General features: G+C 45.6%; 1 protein-coding gene across 1 annotated transcript in view; it reads left to right on the forward strand.

The window, feature by feature from the left end:
* Positions 1-23,354, forward strand: part of LOC135505812 (alpha-(1,6)-fucosyltransferase-like) — a 159,305-nt gene extending 135,951 nt beyond the window's left edge. Inside the window, exons 7-10 of the mRNA XM_064924966.1 lie at positions 8,317-8,563; positions 10,994-11,170; positions 13,342-13,492; positions 21,914-23,354. Coding sequence (XP_064781038.1) covers positions 8,317-8,563; positions 10,994-11,170; positions 13,342-13,492; positions 21,914-22,255 — 917 coding nt within the window. The 3' untranslated portion in view covers positions 22,256-23,354. The remainder of the gene's footprint in view (positions 1-8,316; positions 8,564-10,993; positions 11,171-13,341; positions 13,493-21,913) is intronic.
* Positions 23,355-26,555: the final 3,201 nt, after the last annotated feature.

Here is a 26,555-nt window from a genome sequence, read left to right on the forward strand (position 1 = left end):
CCCTAGTGTTCTGTGTGCTCTTGTCGATTCCGGGTGAAGTTCTTGTGGTATTCTTTTTTTTTTTTTTTTTTTTTTTTTTTTTTTTTTTTTTTTTTTTTTTTTTTTTTTTTTTTTTGGTGAGTTTCTTTTGAGGTCTTTTTGTGTTTTTCCTACCACCTTTTGGATTTGCCATTTTTTGTATTTTAGGATTTTTTCTTTATTAAATACACCGTCTTAAGTACTGCTGTGTCTGCCTCATCTTCTGGGTTCTGCTGACTATTCGTGGCTCAGTTGGTTAAGTGACTGTTTCTCACTCCGGAGACCCAGGTTCGAAACCGGGTCCTGACAAAAACAATAAACGACAAACAAACAGTCCCGTAAGGTGAATGAAAAATGGACGGGAAATTCTGGCAGCCCCGGACAGGCAGGAGACTCCAGCAGCGCCGGAGTGAAGGGCAATTCCGGCAGCGCCGGAGGGAAGGGAGATTCCGGCAGGACCGGAGTGAAGGGCGGCTCTGGCAGCTCCTGACTAACGGATGGCTCCGGCAGGTCCTCACAGACGGGCGGCTCTGGCAGCTCAGGACCGACGGGCGACCCTGGCAGCTCAGGACAGACGGGCGGCTCTGGCAGCGCTGGACTGGAGGGAGACTCTGGCAGCCTAGGACAGGAGAGAGACTCTGGCAGCGCTGGACAGGAGGGAGACTCTGGCAGCGCTGGACAGGAGGGAGCACCTGGAGGAAGGATAAGAAGAGACAGCCTGGTGCGTGGGGCTGCCACCGGAGGCCTGGTGTGTGGAGGAGACACGGATAGACCGGACCATGGAGGCGCACTGGAGGTCTCGAGCACCGAGCCGGCACAACCTTTCCTGGCTGGATATTTCCCGTAGCCCGGCCAGTGCGGCAGGCGTGGAACAGACCGCACTGGGGTGTGCTGGCGAACCAGGGACACCGTGCGTAGGGCTGGTGCCATGTACCCCGGGCCGAGGAGACTGGAGACCAGATGTGCTGAGCACGCTTCATAGCACCTGGCTCGATTCCCACTCTAGCCCGGCCAATACGAGACGCTGTGATGTAACGCACCAGGCTATGCCTGCGCACTGGGGACACCGTGCGCCTCACGGCATAACACGGTGCCTGCACGGTCCAACTCTCTTATTTAGTCAGCCACCAATTGTGCAAGTTCTCCCACTTAAAAAGATGAGAGAGGCCTGTAATTTTCATCTCAGGCAAACTTCAACTATGACAGACAAAATGAGAAAGAATTCCAGAAAATTACATTGTAGGATTTTTAATGAATTTATTTGAAAATTATGGTGGAAAATAAGTATTTGGTCAATAACAAAAGTTTATCTCAATACTTTGTTATATACCCTTTGTTGGCAATGACAGAGATCAAACGATTTCTGTAAGTCTTCACAAGGTTTTCACACACTGTTTGTCACGCCCTGGTCGAAATATATTATGTTTATTCTTCATTTATTCGGTCAGGCCAGGGTGTGACATGGGTTATTGTGGTGTGTTTTTGTCTTGGGGTTTTGTGGGATGTCTAGCGTTAGTCTATGGCTGCCTGAGGCGGTTCTCAATCAGAGTCAGGTGATTATCGTTGTCTCTGATTGGGAACCATATTTAGGCAGCCATATTCTTTGAGTGTTTCGTGGGTGATTGTCCTTAGTGTCCTTGTTCCTGTCTCTATGTTAGTTTACACTAGTATAGGCTGTTTCGGTTTTCGTTACGTTCTTTTTGTTTTGTAGTATTTGTATTGCTTCGTGTTTTACGTTTTTTCATTAAACATGGATCGCAATCTACACGCTGCATTTTGGTCCGACTCTCCTTCACCACATGAAAACCGTTACAGAATCACCCACCACAAACGGACCAAGCAGCGTGTTAACAGGCAGGTGCAGCGAAAGGAGGAATGGACATGGGAAGACGTTTTGGATGGCAAAAGTTGTTACACTTGGGAGGAGATACTGGCTGGAAGAGATTGCCTCCCATGGGAACAGGTGGAGGCACTTAGGAGAGCAGAGGCAGCCGGAGAGAGGAGCCGGCGATATGAGGGAACACGGTTGGCAAGGAAGCCCGAGAGTCAGCCCCAAAAATTTATTGGGGGGGAGGCTCACAGGGAGTAGGGCTACGCCAGGTAGGAGACCTGTGCAAACTCCTTGTGCTTACCGGGGGGCTAGAGAGACCGGGCAGGCACCGTGTTATGCAGTGGTGCGCACGGTGTCCCCAGTGCGGGTGCATAGCCCAGCTCCTCGTATCGGCCGGGCTTGAGTGGGCATCGAGCCAGGTAAGGTTGGGCAGGCTCGGTGCTCAAGAGCTCCAGTGTGCCTGCACGGTCCGGTCTACCCTGTACCACCTCCACACCCCAGCCCTCCGGTGGCAGCTCCCCGCAGCAGGCTTCCTGTGCGTGTCCTCGGTCCAGTACCACCAGTGCCAGCACCACGCATCAGACCTACTGTGCACCTCGTCTGTTTAGCGCAGCCAGAGCCTTCCTTCTCTCCTGCGCTGTCGGAGCCTCCCGCCTGTTCAGCGCTACCGGAGCCTTTCTCCTCTCCAGCGCTGCCGGAGTCTCCCGCCTGTTTAGCGCAGCCAGAGCCTTCCTCCTCTCCTGCGCTGCCGGAGCCTCCCGCCTGTTCAGCGCTATCGGAGCCTTTCTCCCCTCAGCGCTGCTGGAGTCTCCCGCCTGTTTAGCGCAGCCGGAGCTGTCAGTCTGCAAGGAGCTGTCAGTCTGCAAGGAGCTGTCAGTCTGCATGGAGCTGCCAGTCTGCATGGAGCAGCCAGAGCTGTCAGTCTACATGGAGCAGCCAGATCTGTCCGTCTACATGGAGCAGCCAGAGCTGTCCGTCTACATGGAGCAGCCAGAGCTGCCAGTCTTCATGGAACAGCCAGAGCTGTCAGTCTGCATGGAACACCCAGAGCTGTCAGTCTGCATGGAGCAGCCGGAGCTGCCAGTCTGCATGGAGCTGTCATTCTGCAAGGAGGTATCAGTCTGCAAGGAGCTGTCAGTCTGCAAGGAGCTGTCAGTCTGCATGGAGCTGCCAGTCTGCATGGAGCAGCCAGAGCTGTCAGTCTGCAAGAAGCCGCCAGAGCCACCAGTCAGCATGGAACAGCCAGATCTGCAAGTCAGCCAGACTCTTCCAGATCCGCCAGTCAGCCAGACTCTTCCAGATCCGCCAGTCAGCCAGACTCTTCCAGATCCGCCAGACTCTTCCAGATCCGCCAGTCAGCCAGACTCTTCCAGATCTGCCAGTCAGCCAGACTCTTCCAGATCTGCCAGTCAACAAGACTCTTCCAGATCCGCCAGTCAACCAGACTCTTCCAGATCCGCCAGCCAGCCAGGATCTGCCGGAGCCAACTACCTGCCTGAGCTTCCTCTCAGTGCTGGGCTTCCTCTCAGTGCTGGGCTTCCTCTCAGTGCTGGACTTCCTCTCAGTCCCGAGCTTCCCCTCAGTGCTGAGCTGCCCCTCAGTGCTGAGCTGCCCCTGTCCCGAGCTGCCCCTCTGTCCCGAGCTGCCCCTCTGTCCCGAGCTGCCCCTCAGTCCCGAGCTGCCCCTATGTCCCGAGCTGCCCCTCTGTCCCGAGCTGCCCCTCAGTCCCGAGCTGACCCTCAGTCCAGTGGGGTTCTGGGTGAGGACTACTAGGCCATGGTTGGCGGCGAAGGTGGATTATCCTAGGACGCGAGGAGGGGGGACTAAGACATTTATAGAGTGGGTTCCACGTCCCGCGCCGGAGCCGGAGGCGCCACCATGGACAGACGCCCACCCGGACCCTCCCTATTGTTTTGAAGTGCGTCCGGGAGTCCGCACCTTAGGGGGGGGTGGGTTCTGTCACGCCCTGGTCGAAATATATTATGTTTATTCTTCATTTATTCGGTCAGGCCAGGGTGTGACATGGGTTATTGTGGTGTGTTTTTGTCTTGTTTTTTTTTGGGATGTCTAGCGTTAGTCTATGGCTGCTTGAGGCGGTTCTCAATCAGAGTCAGGTGATTATCGTTGTCTCTGATTGGGAACCATATTTAGAAAGCCATATTCTTTGTGTGTTTCGTGGGTGATTGTCCTTAGTGTCCTTGTTCCTGTCTCTATGTTAGTTTACACTAGTATAGGCTGTTTCGGTTTTCGTTACGTTCTTTTTGTTTTGTAGTCTTTGTATTGCTTCGTGTTTTACGTTTTTTCATTAAACATGGATCGCAATCTACACGCTGCATTTTGGTCCGACTCTCCTTCACCGCATGAAAACCGTTACACTGTTGCTGGTATTTTTGCCCATTCCTCCATGCAGATCTCCTCTAGAGCAGTGATGTTTTGGGGCTGTTGCTGGGCAACATGGACTTTCAACTCCCTCCAAATATGTTCTATGGGGTTGAGATCTGGAGACTGGCTAGGCCACTCCAGGACCTTGAAATGCTTCTTACCTAGCCACTCCTTTGTTGCCCGGGCGGTGTGTTTGGGATCATTGTCATGCTGAAAGACCCAGCCACGTTTCATCTTCAATGCCCTTGCTCCAGGTTTTCACTCAAAATTTCTCGATACATGGCCCCATTCATTCTTTCTTTTACATGGATCTGTTGTCCTGGTCCCTTTGCAGAAAAACAGCCCCAAAGCATGATGTTTCCACCCCCATGCTTCACAGTAGGTATGGTGTTCTTTGGATGCAACTCAGCATTCTTTGTCCTCCAAACACGACGAGTTGGGTTTTTACCAAAAAGTTATATTTTGGTTTCATCTGACCATATGACATTCTCCCAATCTTCTTCTGGATCATCCAAATGCTCTCTAGCAAACTTCAGACGGGCCTGGACATGTACTGGCTTAAGCAGGGGGACATGTCTGGCACTGCAGGATTTGAGTCCCAAGCAGCGTAGTGTGTTACTGATGGTAGGCTTTGTTACTTTGTTCCCAGCTCTCTGCAGATCATTCACTAGGTCCCCCCGTGTGGTTCTGGGATTTTTGCTCACCGTTCTAGTGATCATTTTCACCCCACTGGTTGAGATCTTGCGTGGAGCCCCAGATCAAGGGAGATTATCAGTGGCCATTTCCTAATAATTGCTCACACAGTTGATTTCTTCAAACCAAACTGCTTACCTATTGCAGCCTGGTGCAGGTCTACAATTTTGTTTCTGGTGTCCTTTGACAGCTCTTTGGTCTTGACCATAGTGGAGTTTGGAGTGTGACTGTTTGAGGTTGTGGACAGGTGTCTTTTATACTGATAACAAGTTCAAACAGGTGCCATTAATACAGGTAACGAGTGGAGGACAGAGGAGCCTCTTATAGAAGTTGTTACAGGTCTGTGAGAGACAAAAATCTTGCTTGTTTGTAGGTGACCAAATACTTATTTTCCACCATAATTTGAAAATAAATTCATTAAAAATCCTACAATCTGATTTTCAGGATTTTTTTCCCTAATTTGGTCTGTCATAGTTGAAGTGTACCTATGATGAAAATTACAGGCCTCTCTCATCTTTTTAAGTGGGAGAACTTGCACAATTGGTGGCTGACTAAATACTTTTTGCTCCACTGTATACACATGGTGCGAGAGTACATGGTTGTGTGTGTGTGTGTGTTTCTGGGGAGGTATTGTGTGTGTGTGTGTCTGGGGGGGAGGTTATTGTGTGTGTGTGTCTAGGGTGGTATTGTGTGTGTGTCTGGGAGGGTTATTGTGTGTGTGTGTGTGTGTGTGTGTGTGTGTGTGTGTGTGTGTGTGTGTGTGTGTGTGTGTGTGTGTGTGTGTGTGCGTTTTCTTGTGTTTGTGTGTGCATTGGAGTGTGTGTGTGTGTCGATGTGTGCCTGTATTTGTGTGAACGTGCTTGTGTAGAAGTGAATACTGTAATCGCGTCCGTGTTCATGTGTGTGCTTAAGTTTCTGTGTGTGTTGTAGGGAAGTGTATTTGAGAGCATAGGACCCTATCAACAAAGATACTGACATCGCGGTCAACAGAAACATGCATTATGGGTTAAATTTCTTCTCCATTCCTGCCTCAAATAGTGAAATAAATGTCTTAAATTGTTGCTGCATGAATTTATTCATGCAGATTGCGGAGGTTGAGTAAGAATGTAGACTCTTTGTGTCCTAATTAGGAAGCTATGGGAGGGGGAAGGAGCGCTTAACTGTGCAGTTGTGCCAAGAATTGCAGGCCTAAAAAATATGGCTAGTCCCCTCTCTCCCTCTCGCAAAACCTGCCAATGATGATATATAAGCAAAGAGAAAACTTGGAAATATTTTTTTCTGTTAAATATTTAATGCTCTTGCCAATTTATATTCAGCTCACGCTACATGGAGTACACATGCCCTTGCACCGACACCCTGGTTTTTGTGTTCCCTTGTTATTCATTTTTTATTTTATTCCAGTTACACTTTCTTTGAAAGGCCATTTGAATGAGTAATTATTCCATTTGTTTGACAATGGGTTATGAAAGCTGTGTGCAGTTTTATTAGGCTTTCTGTAATAGAACAGGTCACCGTAGTTGCAACTTCACAGAGATCAATAGTTGTCGTCTAAGCTTATTTTTGAAACTGTAAAAAAAAACGTTTTAAAAAATGTCCTCTGCTTTTCAGACCGGATGTAAGTGTGAATGGAGGTTGTCTGCCAGACATATCCCTCCTGGCGAGATGAGATTAGACCAAAAAGTGTGTGTGTGTGTCCACGTGTTTGTGTGCGCGCTTGTGTGTGTGTCCTGGCCACTCCTTTGTGTACTGAGGCTTAACACTCACTCTCCCAGGTGGAAAGGCTATCAGGAACCCGGAGAGGATGACCTTCCTAATCAGCCCAGCTCAACCGTCCTCTCTGCCCACTGTGCCCAGAGCCCCTGCCAGTCCCATGCCCGTCTATGGGCCGCCCTCTGGGTGCAGCTGGTGCCAGTGTTCCACCCCCAGTACCATAGAAGTAGATTGGCTCACCTTGGCTTTTAAAGGAATATTCCACTTAAAATGACAAATTCCTATGATTTACATTGTTAAATAATACTAATATGTGAGAACAATATACAATGGGAATTTCATTAGCATTTTGTAGTTAGGAAGCAACATGTAATGCAGTGGGGATAAAGCGAGAGAGAGAATTGGGATTGTTGTTTTGAAAGGGCATGACTTTCTCCTGTCTTCTCTAACTTCTCTATCCTTCCATGACTTTCTCCTGTCTTCTTTAACTTCCTTCACTCTCTCTATCTTTTTGGCTGCGGTTCATTCCATACCCTTTTCTCCACAGTGTGCACTTGTTCACTGTAGCTGTTAGATGTACAGAGGGAAGAAACCGTCTAGCCAAGGTTTACACTAATCCAATGATTGTAAATGAACGAGGATTTAAGTCTGCGTCACAGATAGAACAATGAGACAGATATTCCACCGGGATCTATAAATGTGAAGCGTCCGCTTGGCGTTTCCAAATATGGTAGTGAGAGGAAGCTCAGTGGCTGGCAGTGGGAGATGATGGAACGCGATGGATTTTGGTCAACATTCAGCAAATTTTCTCATCGATTAAACATTTGATCGCAATAAAATGTTCTGTTCCATAAACTAGAATATGTTATAAACAGAGGGGACTTTACCCTTGGCCAAAGTTGTAACAAATTGCGTTGTTTAGAAGGAGTGCAAAGGAGATTTGAATTATTGCACACAGGCACTTCACAGAGTAGGCGTTCCCTAACGGAAATATGCAAATGGTTGCTGGAACGAGCCAATAGGATCTCACTAGCTCGTGCTTGGCTCTGCCCACCGCCTTGCTTGTTCTGCCCACTGAGACTAATTTGTTCCTACTTGAAACAACGGGCTGTGGTCTATCTTGGTTTAGTTATACAACTCTTTTAATAGTATAGAATGGCTCCCTCCTCTCATCTGCTCTGATCTGACATCATTGGATGAGTAGAAGACGTAGTAAGGCAGAAAGTTATTTGGATATCAACTCTCACCTATCTGTTTTTAGATTTGTATAAATGAAGGATAGGACCCAAGAGGAGGCCAGTTGGGTCAAATAAGGGTGAGTGTAGCCAATGTGGAACAGCTAGCTAGTTAGCTATGTGTGCAATAGACTAGCGTCCATCAGACGACATCACCTGCTCTGATGCCTAGAAGTAGTTGCTCTCCCAAAGCGTCTGTGGGGTGACAGGTAACGCTGCTTGGTGCAAAGTGTCGTCGTGCAGGTGAAGGTTGCTAGTTCGCTTCTAGTTAGGGATGGAAAAAATCCACTCTGTTACAGATGCTGCCGAACTGGCCTGCTACACCAGATGTGAGATGCATACCTTTTGCAGAGCGCGAGTCGCTCCTAACTCACGTCAATTAACCCAGGGCGTAACCAGTGTGGCTGTGCAGCTCTGCTGTAACTCTTTCCCCCTCTGTCTCTGTAGGTGAGGCCCATGACAAGGACATCCAGGTGGTGGAGTTACCCATTGTGGATAGCCTACACCCCCGCCCCCCGTACCTGCCCCTGTCCATCCCGGAAGACCTAGCCCAGCGTCTACACCGTCTCCATGGTGACCCGTCTGTGTGGTGGGTGTCTCAGTTCGTTAAGTACCTGGTGCGTCCTCAGGCCTGGCTGGAGAAGGAGATTGCAGACACCACAGCCAAGCTGGGTTTCAAGCACCCCATCATAGGGTAGGTGGATGCATGCACGTACGTATTAACACACATGTGCACACACACACACACACACACACACACACACACACACACACGACACCCAACCTGGGTCAAGCTGGCTTTCAGACACCCCATTAAAGTGTAGATCGAATAGTCACTTGAATAACTCTACCTACATGTATATATTACCTCGACTGACTGATGCCCCCCACACATTGACTCTGTAGTGGCATCCCCTGTATATAGCCCCGCTATTGTTATTGTACTGCTGCTCTTCAAGTTGTTACTTTTATTTCTAAGTTGTTACAGCATGTCACTGTATTCGGGGCATGTGACAAATACAATTTGATTTGATTTGAAATAGGAAAGACACTTTTTGAGTGTCTCTTTCTGTTTTTGGTTTGAAGTGTCCTATTTCTCTATCTATGTGTGTATGTTTCTGTCTGTTAAAGTTGTGTAAAACTCTGTCTGTCTGTCTGTCTGTCTGTCTGTCTGTCTGTCTGTCTGTCTGTCTGTCTCTTCACCTTGACCTCTATTAGGCCTACTTCTTTCTCAGTTGCTTCTGCTGCTACCTTTTTCTCTCAACCCTCTTTCATTCTCATTGTCCTCTTTTGACTCGATGAATCATCCTCCTTTCTTTCCCAATCAAACTTTCTCTCATGTCGTCTGCACCTCTATCCTTTCTTTCACCTGCTCCTCTTTTTGTCTTTATCTCATTTTTTTCGCTCACCTTTTTCTCTATTTCCCCCGTATCTCTTTCCCTATTTCCCATCATTGTCTCTCCTAACTCTATTGCTTTGTCTTCTCCTCTCTCCTCTCCTCACTTGCTCCCTCCATTCTCCCCCCTCTGTCACTGGGGAGCCTATTGAAATAAAGTGCTAGTTGGAAAGAAAGTTTCCTCTGCTCCTTTTCTCTTTCTGCTTCCATCTGATAATATAATAAAGTGCCTTAGTACTTGGGGGGAGATGGAGGGGGGGGGGATGGGTAGGGGAGCAGTTGGGTAGGATTGAGGTTTGGTTTGGGAAGAGGAAGATGGGGTGTGGGTGGGAGAGCATGAAACTGAGGAGAGTCATTGAGTGAGGGTGTGAGGGGATGAGTGAAAGGGGCTAGAGGAGGAATGCAAGAGGGGCTTCAGAGGGGAGGGACTGTATGAGGGATCTCCGAGGACATGAGACGACGTGGGAGCCAGCCGTCTCCCTGCATCCCCGTGCTCCTGTGAAAAGCAATGTCGTCGCAGCAGAGCCTCTACCCTCAGTAGGCCTGCAACACACCAGACTAAAGCATCTAAAAGCAGTCGTCAGCACAACCTCAGCCCCAGCACAGCTTCTCACAAGCAGTGGAGACAGTCAGAGAGGAGGGGGAGTGGAGAGGGAGGGAGGGATGGGTAGATTGATTACTCGCACACCGTCTGGCATTAAGCGCCCAGGCACGGCCACATCGTCTGCCAAGGAACGGGCGGAGGGATGAAGGGAGGGAAAGAGGAGAGAACGAGAGGAGGAACAAAACAGGAGGAGAGATGAAAGGAGAGAGAGAGCGGGAGAAAGACAGACAGAGACCATGGAAGAGAGAAGCAGAGAATGGAGAGGCTCGTAGTCAAGAGTCCCACTTATAATCAAAAGTCTCTTCAGATCAGATAGAGAGAGATGGAAGGAGAGAGTGAGAGTGCAAGGGAGTGAATATGAAGATATGAACAGAGAGAGAGAGTTAAATAGATGTAGAGAAACAAAGAGGTTCACTTTCAGCCTTATGTGCACCTGTGGAGAATCCCTCCCCCACTCTACTCCTCTCCATCCCTCTCTCTCTTTTAATCTCTCGTTCCCTCTATTCTCTCTGATCCAGGAGTGTGTTAGGGTAAATAAATGTGTTTGTTGCTTCAGTGAGCATCCCGAGGACTGGGCTGACTGATCTCAGGCCAGTTCTGGTAATTAGACACACTGTGTTTATTATCTCGTTCTTTCGATTTCTCATTCATTCGCTCCCCCTCTCTCTGCCTCTCTGTCGCTCTCTCTCTCTCTCGCTCTTTTCTCTCTCTCGCTTTTTGCTCTCCTCTCTTTCTCTCTCTCTCTTATTCCCTTTGTCTCTACCTTCTTTATTCTCTCCCTCCAAACCATAGATGCTGGCTTTGCTGTGTTATGAGCGATTAAACAAAGAAAGCACTCAGTTTCACAAACACTTGCAGCGCTGGTCTATTATTCGTCAGTTCGCTTCTATCTCCCATTCAAACCCCCTTCCTTTCTGACTTTAGTTTTCTGTCATTACTCCTACATTGTGCCACTGGGTATCTCTCTCTCTCTTTCTCTCTCGCTCTGATTATGGGCAAGACTGGCAAGGGCACAAAGATGCTGCCAAATTAAGTACAGTATGAAGTAGCTGATAGTGAGCGTATTGACTGAAAGTATTGCTCTCTCTCTCTCGCTCCCTCCACCCCTGTCTCTGTCCCGGTAGGGTCCATGTTCGACGGACAGATAAGGTGGGGACGGAGGCTGCGTTCCACCCTATAGAGGAGTACATGGTACACGTGGAGGAACAGTTCCAACACATGGCCAGACGCATCCACGTGGACAAGAAACGAGTCTACCTGGCAACAGATGACCCCTCACTACTGCAAGAGGCTAAGACGAAGTGAGTGACAACCATTATCCTTATAATGAAGTGTGTGTGTGTGTGTGTGTGTGTGTGTGTGTGTGTGTGTGTGTGTGTGTGTGTGTGTGTGTGTGTGTGTGTGTGTGTGTGTGTGTGTGTGTGTGTGTGTGTGTGTGCGCCGCCTCAGCTCCTATAAGGAATCCAGCTCAGATGAGCAGTGAAATGAACTCACCACACAAAGAGCAAGCAGGGCCAACCAATAGGGACAGGGAAGGGGTGTAGCATTCAGGTTTGTGTATGTCAGAATCCATCAAGAATCAAGTCCGTTAGTCTCTATGGGCCAGATGACCGTTTGGTGAGGGCCACAGCCCGGGGGAAGAAACGTTTCAGGTGGCGGGAAGTTTTGGTCATGAGTGAAGTGGCAAGGAGGGGTAGGCGGAAGGGTGTATTGTCCTGGTGATTGAGGGGCCTTTATGAGTCAAATCTGTAGTAAACTGGTTTAGTTTGTTGGGCAGTGAGGGGTCGTCTGGCGTCGGGGAGCTTCAGGTTTGAAGTTGGTAATGGATTTCAGTCCTCTCCAGACAGACAGTCGTGGCTGGAGAACTGTTGCTCTAGCCTGTCTTTGTACTGCTGTTTGGCTGCCCTAATTCCTGAGTGTATATGTTTCTTGGCCTCTCTATCGAGGTCCCTGGTCTTGCTCGTGTTGTCTTCGTCTTTGGAAGAAAGGAGAGCCCTAAGCTCACCAGTGCGTATCGTTGCTGTGTGATAGAAAGGTATTTCATGGTATGCAATTCTCCTCACATACACTGATGTAGGATGTGTCTGTGTACTCGTGTGTGTTGGCATTGTTGTCCTTGAATATGTTCCAATCCTTGGTGTCTAGGCAGTCCTTTTAACTCCCCAATGGCCTCTTCAGTCCATTTCTGCACTGTATGTTTGACAGGTTTAGCAGTTTTTAGTTTCTGTCTGTATGCGGGGATGAGGTGTAGCATCACATGGTCTGAGGTGCCCAGAGGAGCGTGGGGGACAGTGTGGTATGCCCCTTTAATAGTGCCGTAAACGTTGTCCAGAATTTTTTATTGGATTGTTGAACATTTCACCATTTGTTTGTAGCTGGGAAGTTCCTGTTGTAGGCTGGTGTGGTTCAAATCCCCCATGATGGTCAAAGTAGAATCCGGATATTTCCATTCCACCTCTGTGATCTGTTCAGCCTGCAGCTGTTGTGATGTGTGTGCACACAGGTGCTCGGCGTGATGTAGACTCTGGAGAGCATGCTTTAGACAGAATAGGGAAACACACACCATCTTTGAATTTACTGGACTGCTCCGGGATCAGCCCAGTTCAACTGGAAGCCGGCTAGAGCCACGGCGGTGTCGGGAATAGAGGCATTTAACCATTAAAAAAAAGAAAGCAGAGATGAGAGAGAAGTCCTTTTTTTCTCATCATCAGAAGTTGTAGCTCGTCGGATTTGTTAGCGAGTGAACGCACATTGGAGAGGGAGATGACGGACAAGGGCACGAAGTCCTCGCCATTTTGAAAGACATGAGTCCCAGCTTCTCCTTCCCATGTGTCTCTGTCCCACAGTCCCATAACCTCGGTTTAAAGTCTGACTCAAAATCGGGGTAGTCTTCAGTAGTATATCGTTGCATGATGACAGAATTTCAGGACAAATACCAGCCGCTATTGTGTCCCTAATATTCATTAGCCGTTCTGGGTGAAATCCACAATTTGTTGCGATCCAAAAGGGAACAAACAAACAAGTAAACACCCGAGCAGTGACCAAAACACTGTGGCTGATCACTGGCCACAACTGTGTGTGTATGATTGTCTGTTTCCGAAGTCTTTCTTGCCTACTACTTACTAGAACTGCATACTGTATACTAATTGTACTAGATAAAACATACTGTTTAATAAAAAAATGTATTGCAGTAAGCAAAAACGATCAACCTTTTTGGTGATCAGTTGTTGTCAAACACACTTGGGTCTGAAAAGATGACTCTCCTCCTCAATAGTTTGCAGCGAATTCTACTCGATGAAACGTCTACATGAGTATGACATCAAAGCATACAAAATTTCTCATAAAAACATCATGTTTTTGCATACCCAAAATGCCTGCTATTTAGAACGCAAGTTCAGGTATTCAGACACGGCCATTGTGCTTCTGTTTGTATGTAGAAGCCCATGTGGGTAACAGTATGTGTTTCCTACAGGTACGCTGACTATGAGTTCATCAGTGATAACTCCATCTCGTGGTCAGCCGGCCTTCACAACCGCTACACCGAGAACTCTCTGAGAGGAGTCATCCTAGATATACACTTCCTGTCCCAGACCGACTTCCTGGTCTGCACCTTCTCCTCACAGGTAGGTGTACCACATCCCAGGGGTTCTCAAAAGTGGGGTGTCTGCGAAGGTACTACAGGGTGTCCTTGGCTAAAACAACAAAAAAAAAATATATATATATATATATATATATATATATGTATATATATATATATATATGTATATATATATATACACACACACACACACAGATATATATTATTTTTATGAATATTACTAACAGTAACAGATTAAACAAATTATGGCCAAGGGATCTGTGGAATATGTTTAGAGGGTGTAATGCAATACAATGTAATATTATTAATGTACAATTTATATTCTTAATCATGAGCAACATGGGCCTGGGAGGCTCCCAGGGATATTGGTATCCTCAGTACTCCGCCAATTATACATTTTTCAACACAATACCTCAAAATTATGTTTTTGTTTTACATAAACACACTGTAATTTAAGCTTTAAAACTGCAATGTTTTCTCTCTGCCTCATGGTAGAATGAGTAAAATCGCAGGAAATTAGCTTGAAAACTGAATTCATTCTTCTCTGTTGCAATGAGGCAAGCCTTTAAAATGTTTCATCCCAGGGCCCGGGACTTGATTCTTACAACCATGCACTGAAGTCATAGTAAAACTCCTTGTATGCTATTTTTATGATTACGAGGGGGTCCCTGATGAATTTGCTTCCACAAAAGAGGTCCTCAGTCCCAAAAGGTTTGAGAACCCCTGCCATAGCCAACACAACACCCTGTAAGGGAATATAAGGTATATAATTCACTGATCTATACGGTTACAAACCTGAATAGCCTACTACTACTGTCATTGTCACGTTAAACAATGACCATAGGAGATGGCAAGGCAACAAATAGATCTGGGACCAGGTAACTTTTTCATCAGACCCCTAAGCTATTTTAACATTTTGTTACGTTACAGCCTTATTATAAAATGTATTAAATAGTTTTTATCTCTCATCAATCTACACACAAAACCTCATAATGACAAAGGAAATGCAGGTTTTAAGAAATATTAGCAAATTTATAAAAAATACAAAACTGAAATATTACATTTACAGAAGTATTCAGACCCTTTGCTCAGTACTTTGTTGAAGCACCTTTGGCAGTGATTACAGCCTTGAGTCTTCTTGGGTATGACGCTACAAGCTTGGCACAGCTGTATTTGCACATTGGTTAACCGGGCTATCTGCATTGTGTCCCGCCACCCACCACCCGCCAACCCATCTGTTACACTACTGATACTCTCTGTTCATCATATATGCATAGGTACTTTAACCATATCAACATGTACATACTACCTCAATCAGCCCGACTAACCGGTGCCTGAATATAGCCTCGCTACTGTTATAGCCTCGCTACTGTATATAGCCTCGCTACTGTATATAGCCTCGCTACTATTATAGCCTCACTACTGTATATAGCCTCGCTACTGTTATAGCCTCACAACTGTATATAGCCTCACTAATGTTATTTTTCATTGTCTTTTTACTGTTGTTTTTAATTCTTTACTTACCTATTGTTCACCTAATACCTTTTTTGCACTGTTGGTTAGAGCCTGTAAGTAAGCATTTCACTGAAAGGTCTACACCTCTTGTATTCGGTGCACGTGACAAATAAACATAGATTTTATTTGATTTGGAGAGTCTCTTCCATACTTCTCTGCAGATCCTCTCAGGCTCTGTCAGGTTGGATGGAGATCGTCACTGCACAGCTGTTTTCAGGTCTCTCCAGGGATGTTCGATCGGTTTCAAGTCCGGGCTTTGGCTGGACCACTCAGGGACATTTAGAAAATTGTGTTTACTTGTCTTGGCTGTGTGCTTGGGGTCGTTATTCTGTTGGAAGGTGAACCTTCGCACCAGTCTGAGGTCCTGAGCGCTCTGGAGCAGGTCTTCATAAAGGATCTCTGTACTTTTCTCCGTTCATCTTTCCCTCCATCCTGACTAGTCTCCTAGTCCTTGCCACTGAAAAACAGCCCCACAGCATGATACTACCACCACCATGCTTCACCATAGGAATGGTGCCAGTTTTCCTCCAGACGTGACACTTGGCATTCAGGCCAAAGAGTTTAATTTTGGTTTCATCAGACCAGAGAATCTTGTTTCTCGTGTTCTGAGAGTCCTTCAGGTGCCATTTGGCAAACTCCAAGCAGAGTTCGGCCGGGCGGCCAGCCCTAGGAAGAGTCTTGGTGGTTCCAAACTTCTTCCATTTAAGAATGATAGAGGCCACTGTGTTCTTGGGGACATTCAATGCTGCAGAAATGTTTTGCTACCCTTCCCCAGATCTGTGTCTCGACACAATCCTGTCTCAGAGCTCTACGGACAATTAATTCGACCTCATGGCTTTGTTTTTGCTCTGACAAGCACTGCCAACTGTGGAACCTTATATAGACAGTTGTGTGCCTTTCCAAATCATGTCCAATCAATTGATTTTACCACAGGTAGACTCCAATAAAGTTCTAGAAAACATCTCAAGGATGATCGATGGAAACAAGATGCTCCTGAGCTCAATTTCGAGTCTCATAGCAAAGGGTCCGAATACTTATGTACTTCTGTTTTTGTTTTTGCTTTAACACATTTGCAAACGTTTCTGAAAACCTGTTTTTGCATTGTCATTACGGGCGATTGTGTGTAGATAGATGAGGAATGTTTGATTTAACCCGTTTTAGAATAAGGCTGTAACGTCACAAAATGTGGAAAAACAAAGGGCCTGTAAATACTCTCTGGGCCCCAGAAGTGAGAGGGCCAGGAGGTATGCGGTCAACAATGCTTGACTCAGGGAGGAGGACGCCCCTGCCATGCATAGTCCCATGGGATGTTGGCTATCAACAACAAGGCAACTCCTATGACTAATTGGGAATGGGACGCAAGCGTAGGATTGATCACCCTGTCGCTGGCCGCCTTTGGGGAGGGTGTATAGTGTGAAAGGCCGAAACACCCTAGGAACCAAAGGTACACTACTGACGATGCGCTCCCCCAAATTTCACCACGTTCACTGTTCATTAACTCTTGGAAGTGCTTGCACAAAGGATAGTAACATCTCGTCCTGTGTTCTTGGAATCTGAATGCACTGTAATCTAACATGCAAGCTGCCGTGGTTCTTCACGCTTCCTGGTCACATGTCCTGTTTCCTGTAGCTATACCTTCTGTTTCCTATACAGTGCCTTCAGAAAGTATTCTGTCAAAGCCTGAATTCAAAATGGATTAAATCAAAAACATTTAAACACACCTGTCTAGACTCAATACCCCACAATGACATTGGGGGGGGGGTAATTTATTGAAATTTTAAATACAGAAATATCTAAATACATAAGTATTCACACCCTTGAGTCAATACTTTGTAGAAGGACATTTGGCAGCAATTATAGCTGTGAGTCTTTCTGGGTAAGTCTCTAAGAGCTATCCACACCTGGATTGTGCAATATTTTCCCATTATTATTCTCAGAATTCTTCAAGCTCTGTCAAATTGTATGTTGATCATTGCTAGACAATCATTTTCAGGTCTTGCCATATATATTCAATTAGATTTAATTCAAAACAAGTCACCTTGTTGTCCTGCTCCCAGAGTCTGTAAGAAAGCAGACTTTGCCTCTAGGATTTTGCCTGTGCTTAGCTTCAAACTCCCCAGTCCTTAACAAGTACAAGCATAACCATAACATGATGCAGCTACCACTATACTTGGAAATATGGAGAGTGGTACTCCGTAATGTGTTGTATTGGTTCTACTAAGCGAAACTCAGCAAAAATTGAAACGTTCTCTCACTGTAAACTGTGTTTATTTTCAGCAAACTAACAAGATTCAACAACTGAGACATAAACTGAACAATTTCCACAGACATGTGACTAACATAAATGGAATAATGTGTCCCTGAACAAAGGGGGGTCAAAATCAAAAGTAACAGTCAGTATCTGGTGTGGCCACCAGCTGCATTAAGTCCTGCAGTGCATCTCCTACTCATGGACTGCACCAGATTTGCCCGTTCTTGCTGTGAGATGTTACCCCACTCTTCCACCAAGGCGCCGGCAAGTTCCCGGACATTACTGGGGGGGAATGGCCCTAGCCCTCACCCTCCGATCCAAAAGGTCCCAGACGTGCTCAATGGGATTGAGATCTGTGCAGTATGGCAGAACACTGACATTCCTGTCTTGCAGGAAATAACGCACAGAATGAGCAGTATGGCTGGTGGCATTGTCATGCTGGAGGGTCATGTCAGGATGAGCCTGCAGGAAGGGTACCACATGAGGGAGGAGGATGTCTTCCCTGTAACGCACAGCATTGAGATTGACTGCGACTCGTCAGTGAAGAGCACCTTTTGCCAGTCCTGTCTGGTCCAGCGACCGTGGGTTTGTGCCCATAGGCAATGTTGTTGCCGGTGATGTCTGGTGAGGACCTGCCCTACAGCAGTCCTACAAGCCCTCAGTCCAGCCTCTGTCAGCCTATTGCGGACAGTCTGAGCACTGATGGAGGGATTATGCATTCCTGGTGCAGGTGTTGTTACACGTGGTCTGCCACTACGAGGACGATCAGCTGCCCTGTAGCGCTGTCTTAGGTGTCTCATAGTACGGACATTGCAATTTATTGCCCTGGCCACATCTGCAGTCCTCCTGCCTCCTTGCAGCATGCCTAAGGCAAGTTCATGCTGATGAGCAGGGACCCTGGGCATCTTTCTTTTGGTGTTTTTCAGAGTCAGTAGAAAGGCCTCTAGTGTCTTAAGCTTTCATAACTGTGACCTTAATTTCCTACTGTCTGTAAGCTGTTAGTGTCTTAAAGACAGTTCTATGCATGAGAAACCATGTATAAACCCTTTACAATGAAGATCTGTGAAGTTATTTGCATTTTTACGAATTATTTTTGAAATACAGGGTCCTGAAAAAGGTATCTTTCTTTTTTTTGCGTTTTGAGTTTATATGGAATTGTTTTAAGAAGGTCATACCCTTGATCATTTTGCTACTTGATTTAGAATTATTATTTCTTTGACATGTACTTAATCCCTTATTTTTGTCACTAAACGGTCTCCATATAGACGCCCTGTGGGCGTCCTTGATCAAAACAACCACATACGTGATAGTCTCACCTTTTCACAGAAGGGTCAAATTAGTGTTCGGACGCTACAGACAGAAGTTGGCAAATCGGCTGTATCGATTTCAGACAAGTCCCAAGACTTGTGGGGGTCGTAGAGAAAAACGGAGGGCACTATTGTGTTCGTGAGAGTCTCATCTTTCCATAGGGTTTGTATGCCAAACCATTCGGACGCTACAGACGATTTTTTGAGAAGACAGATTTTTGGGATGTCTTCCTCTCCGTCAACTGAAGGACGCATGTGTCTTTGTAGTTACTGGGTGTAGGTGGCCTTCTTTGCGAGGCATTGGAAAAACACTGTTTGTTTTGGGTTAAATTTGTGTTTGAAATTCACTGCTCGACTGAGGGACCATTAAGATCATTTTATGTGTGTGGTAAAGAGATGAGGTAGTCATCCATGAATCAAGTTAAACACTATTATTGCATACAGAGTGAGTCCATGACACTTCTTATGTGACTTGTTAAGCAAATGTTTACTCCTGAACTTATTTAGGCTTGCCATAGCAAAGGGGTTGAATACTTATTGACTCGAGACATTTCAACTTTTCATTTTTCCACTTTGACATGATGGGGTATTGTGTGTAGGCTGGAGCCGATAGAGATGGTTGCCTCGCTTCAAGTCCTGAGGAAACTATGCAGTAGTTTGTCTTTTATGTATTATTTCTTACATTGTTAGCCCAGAAAATCTTAAATGTTATTACATACAGCCGGGAATGACTACTGGATATAAGAGTGGGTCAATACGACTTTCCCGAAGCGGATCCTTTGTTCGGACCTCCACCCTGGATATTGGATCTAATCCCAAGAGGCCGACCCAAAACAACGTTGTCGTTGCAAGGGAGACAGACGGAGCGGCCTCCTGGTCAGACTTAGAAGGCGAGCAACCATCCAGCGCTTCCGAGGTTATTACTCGCCAATGTCCAGTGTCTAGACAACCAGGTGGACAAAATTAGGGCACGAGTTGCATTCCAGAGGGACATCAGAGATTGTAACATGCTCTGTTTCACTGAAACATTGCTCGCTCGGGATACGTTGTCAGAGTCAGTACAGCCACCGGGTTCCTTCATGCGTCGCACCGACAGAAACATCTCTCTGGCAAGAAGAAGGGCAGGGGTGTACGACTCATGGTGTAATCATAACAACATGCAGGAACTCAGGTCCTTTTTTTCACCTGACCTAGAATCCCCCCCCCCCCCCCCCCAAGCAGATACCTCAACGGTCCTGAATGAACTTCACTGGACTCTATGTAAACTGGAAACCATATATGCTGAGGATACATTTATTGTAGCTGGGGATTTTAGTAAAGATAATTTGAGAACAAGGACCCCTAAATTCTACCAGCACATTGTAGTACCTGTAGTACCACATTGTAGTACCTGCTCGAGCAAAACACTGGAACTGGAACACTGCTACTACTTCCGCAATGCATACAAGGCCCTCCCCCGCCCTGCCTTCAGCAAATCTGACCATAACTCCACCTATAGGCAGAAACTAAAACAGGACGCGCCCGTGCTTAGGCCTATCCAACGCCGGTCTGACCAATTGGATTCCACACTTCAAGATTGCTTTGATCACATGGACTGGGATAAGTTCTGGCTAGCCTCAGACAATAACATTGATGTATACACTAACTCTGTGAGCAATTTTATAACAAAGTGTATAGTACCCACTGTGACTATTAAAACCTTCCATAACCAGAAACCGTGGATTGATGGAAGCATTCGCGCAACACTGAAAGCATGAACCACCTCATTTAATCATGGCTTGGAGACTGGAAACATGACCAAATTCAAACAGTGTAGTTATTCCCTCCACAAGGCAATCAAACAAGCAAAGTGTCAGTATAGAGACAAAGTAGAGTTGCAATTCAACGGCTCAAACATGAGACGTATGTGGCAGGGTCTACAGACAATTATGGATTACAAAAAGAAAACCAGCCCCGTCGCAGACATCGATGTCTTGCTCCCAGACAAACTAAACAACTTCTTTGCACGCTTTGAGGACAATACAGTGCCACCGACACAGCCCGCTACCAAAGACTGTGGGCTCTCCTTCTCCGAGGGCTGACGTGAGTCAAACGTTTAAACATGTTAACCCTCTCAAGGCTGCAGGCCCAGACGGCATCACTTGCCGCATCCTCAGAGCATGCGCAGACCAGCTGGCTGGTTTGTTTATGGACATATGCAATCTATCCCTATCCCAGTCTGCTGTCCCCACATGCTTCAAGATGGCCACCATTGTTCCTGTTCCCAAGAATGCTAAGGTAACGGAACGAAATGACTATCGCCCCGTAGCACTCACTTTTGTCATCATGAAGTGCTTTGAGAGATTGAGTCAAGGATCACCCCCACCCTACCTGATACACTAGACCCATTCCAATTTTCTTACCGCCCCAATAGGTCCACAGAAGATGCAATCGCCATCACACCGCACACTGCCCTATCCCATCTGGACAAGAGGAATACTTATGTAAGAATGCTGTTCAATAACAACAGCTCAGCATTCAACACCATAGTACCCTCCAAATTCATCATTAAGCTTGAGACCCTGGGTTTCGACCCCGTCCTGTGCAACTGGATCCTGGACTTTCTGATGGGTTGCCCCCAGGTGGTGAAGGTAGGAAGCAACATCTCCACCCTGCTGATCATCAACACTGGGCCCCACAAGAGTGCGTTCTCAGCCCTCTCCTCTACTCCCTGTTAACCCATGACTGCGTTGCCATGCACGCCTCCAACTCAATCATCAAGTTTGCAGACGACACTACAGTGGTAGGCTTGATTACCAACAACGACGAGACAGACAACAGGGAGAAGATGAGGGCTCAGAGTGTGGTGTCAGGAAAACACTCAAATCACTGGCCACTTTAATAAATGGATTTAATAAAAGGTATCACTAGTCACTTTAAATAATGCCACTTTAATAATGTTTACATATCCTACATTACTCATCTCATATGTATATACTGTATTTTATACCATCTATTGCAACTTGCCTATACCGCACGGCCATCGTGCACCCATATATGTATATGTACATATTCTTATTGCATCCCCTTACATTTGTGTGTATAAGGTAGTCATTGTGAATTTGTTAGATTACTTGTTAGATATTTCTGCACTGTCGGAACTAGAAGCACAAGCTCTACACTTGCAATAACATCTGCTAACCATGTGCATGTGACCAAATTTTTTGATTTGATAACACAACAAAAATTTGGAAAAAAAAGTGAAGGGGTGTGAATACTTTCTGAAGGAACTGCATCTGTACTTCCTGTTTCCTGTATCTCTACGTACTGTTTTCTGTAGCTTAACTTCCTGTTTATACCTCCTGTTTCCTGTATCTCTTCTTTCTGGTTCCAGGTGTGCCGCGTGGCCTACGAGATGATGCAGACGCTGCATCCGGACGCCTCCTCCTTCTTCCACTCGCTAGACGACATCTACTACTTCGGTGGTCAGAACGCCCACAACCAGATCGCCATCTACCCCCACCACCCCCGCAGCCCCGAAGACATACCCCTGGAACCCGGTGACGTCATCGGCGTGGCGGGGAACCACTGGGATGGCTACTCAAAAGGGGTCAACCGTAAAATGGGCCGAACCGGCCTCTACCCGTCCTACAAAGTCAAGGAGAAGATCGAGACCGTAAAGTACCCCACGTACCCCGAGGCAGACAAGCTGCTCTCAAACTCCCAACAGAAGTGAAGAAGAAAAGGGAAAGATGAAAATAAAAATAGATAAAGAGACTCTGAATCAGTGATAGAACAGGGGGAAAGGGGGGTGGTCGTGTTTAGGCTGCACTGAGAGTCTGTGTGTGTGTGTGTGTGTGTGTGTGTGTGTGTGTGTGTGTGTGTGGGTCTGTAAATTATGGAATCTTGCAGCTGCCACTACATCGTCCCCGTGCACACAGATTATGATGAAAAGTATCAATCAAACATTGATTTCAAATGAACCGGAAAACAATTAAAACGCCCGTAGCCGACAATGTGGACTGGGAATGGAACTAGCCAATTGGGTCGAGCCTTGGATCAAGGGCTGAAAAACAATTATAAACTGGAAGAAAAAAACATGTTTTCATTTTTATTCAATTATTTTGGTGGTTTTAGTTCTATTCTTGCCTTATTTCTTCTCTCCTGTGTTCATTAAATGTACTGTATCTTGTATCTTCCCCTTGCCATATTCACTCACTGCGTTCCTCTCCTTTTGCTCCAATAGCACTGTCCAACATCTAGTCTTTCATGTGCAATTCCTTTTATACCACCTTAATGTCTTTTTAACAAGTGATTTGATTTTAACGTGCGTGTGTCTGTTTAGGGGGCATGACATGGTGCCTGTCATCAGTGAGCGGCGTCCTTATGTCCTTATTCCTGACTGAATAGTTGTGTTGTGCTCAATGAGACTGGTGGTGACAGTTGGACCCTTAGCAGGAACTTGAACCGTGAACTATGGTAACCAATAAGTGAAGATTGACGATGGTGAACAATGTTGATCTATGTTGAACAATAATACTCTATGGTGACCTATGATTACCTTTGAACTTTGATGACCTGTAATGATCTACGGTGAACTACAGTGCACACAGGAGCATTCTTTAGGCTCACCAAACAAAGCACTCCACTGAGCTAATGTCCTTTTGACATCTCTACGTCTGTCTAAGTCCATCTGTTTGTTTGTTGTATTTTTTTTGTTACTAACATTACTGTTGGAAATATGAGGTGGGGGGAAAAAGAGATGCCTAAGTTGAAATTGATAATGCTATGTCATAAGAGGTTTGTAATCAACCGTGATAAAGAACTTTGTCATAGCTTATGTTCTGGGGGCATTTTCTTTGAAAACAAACACTGATCGAGTAAACTTGACAAACCAAGTGGCACCTGTGTTGTCCCACTCCATCTACATTAAAAAGAATCCAAAATGATTCCACCTCTACCCCCAAAAACCCCCCCCAAAACTCCTTATGAATGATGTTGAATAAATGTGTTACGAAGGTTGTTATGGGTGATACTGCTACTCCCTCAAAGGCTGATATTAATTGTTCAATGTGAACCTACCAGGAATGTCTTTGTCCCGAATCAAGATGGCCTCCTAGTCAGGTGACCTATCATCATCAGCTGACCAGTCACCTGACCTCATCAAGATGGCAAACATTTGATGGTTTGACAGCCATCAGAGGACTTCATCCAGTATGTGTTCGTGACATGAGGGTTATGTATGCCTTAACCCTTCAAGGAAAGTGTCATCCCTCTTCCTTTAGAAGGTAGGGTCCAGCCAGAGCCAAATATTTAGAGAGTTGGGACAATGCAGTTTCTGTCTGAACGTTCCGAGAGCGCTACATTCTCCTCCGTTGCTTAGTGACAACTGACGCTTTCGTGTTGTGCTGTTTATTCTGAACGTTTTCTAAACCAATGAAGATGTCCATTTGTTGACACTACAAGTATATATATATATATACACAGAAAATACTTGGATTCACATGATCCTGAATGCTAATCAATAAAAATGTCTATTAAATTCACTGCTCTGTTTTGCTTGTTTACAGTGGGTCATTTCATAGGGAACTGTCGGAGGTGATTTCTTAATGTTACATCACCAAAATGTTGAGAATAAAAGCAATACAACGGCGTCTGTTCTAGAAGTTGTCCAAACTCTCTAAATATATGGCTCTGGGTCCGGCGACACTGACGGCCAAAGGCTGTCGATGACCCCTTGTGTGGCCGTAATGCCCACTAAAAAAGATACATGCTTTGCTGTCAAAGTGGCAATTGTGCCCTTGGGCTGAATGTAATAACTCCCTTCTCACGGCTGCCCATCACCGTTCTCCTAAGCGTCTCTCACTCATATCGCTCTCTCAGATATCTAAGTTGAACTCTGAAGCATTTATTTGGTCTGCAATTTCTGAGGCTGGTAACTCTAATGAACTTATCCTCTGCAGCAGAGGTAAATCTGGGTCTTCCTTTCCTGTGGCGATCATCATGAGAGACAGTTTCATCATAGCGCTTGATGGTTTTTGCGACTGCACTTGAAGAAACTTTCAAAATGCTAGAAATGGTTCGAATTGACTGACCTGTCATTTCTCTTTGGTTATTTGAGCTGTTCTTGCCATAATATTGACTTTTACCAAATAGGGCTATCTTCTGTATACCAACCCTACCTTGCCACAACACAACTGATTGGCACAAACACGTTAAGAAGGAAAGAAATTCCACAATTTAACTTTTTTTCAAAAGCACACCTGTTAATTCTCCCGCCTGCCAATCACTGTGCTCCTAAACGCCTCTCACTCAAACCGCTCTCAGATATCTAAATTCTTATTAGCCAATACCTGTCACGTGATCGGGTCCTTCTCACAGGCATCGCATCCCTGAAGCAGGCTACAAGAGAAGACCGACACATCGGGGATGCAACAGCATCGAATTCTGAGGCGCTTGTTGAAGACATTAGAACTGTCCACATTTACCACGTAAGCCAACATGATGAGTAGGCCTAACGAACAACAAAGTACTAGCCTATGTCAATCTACTATCCCCAATAGTACAAAAGTCAACCTTTTCTATTGGTCAACTTGTCCTTCTGTACGAGAAAGAAATATTTGAAACATACTCTGGGATAGTTGTGGGACATGACAGATCCCAAATGAAAACAACCATTATAGCCTACATACAAATACAAATGAAAATGTACAAGCAATGAGGCTGATGCAACAGAACGGAATGATTAGCTTAAAATATTGATGAACTATTAGGCTATTTCTTCACATAAATGTAGCAAGGCGGGAAGGCTATACTCTCAGATTGTCACGTTCTGACCTTTATTTCCTTTGTTTTTGTATTTATTTAGTATGGTCAGGGCGTGAGTTGGGGTGGGCAGTCTATGTTTGTTTTTCTATGATTTGGGGATTTGTATGTTTCGGCCTAGTATGGTTCTCAATCAGAGGCAGGTGTCATTAGTTGTCTCTGATTGAGAATCATACTTAGGTAGCCTGGGTTTCACTGTTTGTTTGTGGGTGACTGTCTATGTTAGTTGCTTGTTTCTGCACAGGTCTCATTTATAGCTTCACGGTCGTTATTTGTTTATTGTTGTTGTATAGTTTGTATTCAGTGTTCAGTGCTTTCTTTTATTAAATATTCATCATGAACACATACCAGGCCGCATTTTGGTCCTCCGATCCTTCTCGCCTCTCCTCTTCAGATGAAGAGGAGGACTACCGTGACACAAATGTTCTAAAATGCCATTTTAACGGAAGTGCACTGCAAATGCGAGCTCTTTCATATGACAGAGATGGAAAGCATGTGTTGTTAACATGACTGGACAACGAAAGCAAGCTGAGAACATGAGATAAATAGGCATATGAGGAAGTGTTTATAAAATAATCCCCTTTGACATTCTGTCAAAAACATGCGTTATAAAACGGATATTAAACATTTTACGTTTATAGTTTCTAAATGTTGCCTGCCTCCACTTAGATTGCAAGGTGGGTGAGGTTGCAGTGCACTGGCCTTTCTCCCCTATCTGTACTAACAGTGCCTCAAGTATGTCGACAGAATCCAGCCTGCAGACATTAAAGTTTGGTGACATGTTCAGGTGCCTCGTGTCAACATAAGTGTATGCATTGTAACTGTACATAACTAATTAGGCTACATGTCGCAGTGTAGGTGATAGCCTATGATAACATTGGATACAGCCTGTCGTGTCCAGACCGATACTGACATGAGGCACCTGAAAATGTAGCCAAACTTTAATTAGACTTTGAATTACATACACAGGGCCAGTCAAAAGTTTGGGCACACCTACTTTTCCAGGGTTTTTCTTTATTTTGACTGTGTTCTGCATTGTAGAATAATAGTGAAGACATCAAAACTATATGGTAACACATGGAATCAAGTAGTAAGCCAAAAAGTGTGAAACAAAGCCAAATATATATTTTATATTTGAGATACTTCAAAGTAGCCAGCCTTTGCCTTGATGAAAGCTTTGCACACACTTGGCCTTTTCTCAACCACTTTCA

Source organism: Oncorhynchus masou, chromosome 19, assembly GCF_036934945.1.
Source record: "Oncorhynchus masou masou isolate Uvic2021 chromosome 19, UVic_Omas_1.1, whole genome shotgun sequence".
NCBI lineage: Eukaryota > Metazoa > Chordata > Actinopteri > Salmoniformes > Salmonidae > Oncorhynchus > Oncorhynchus masou.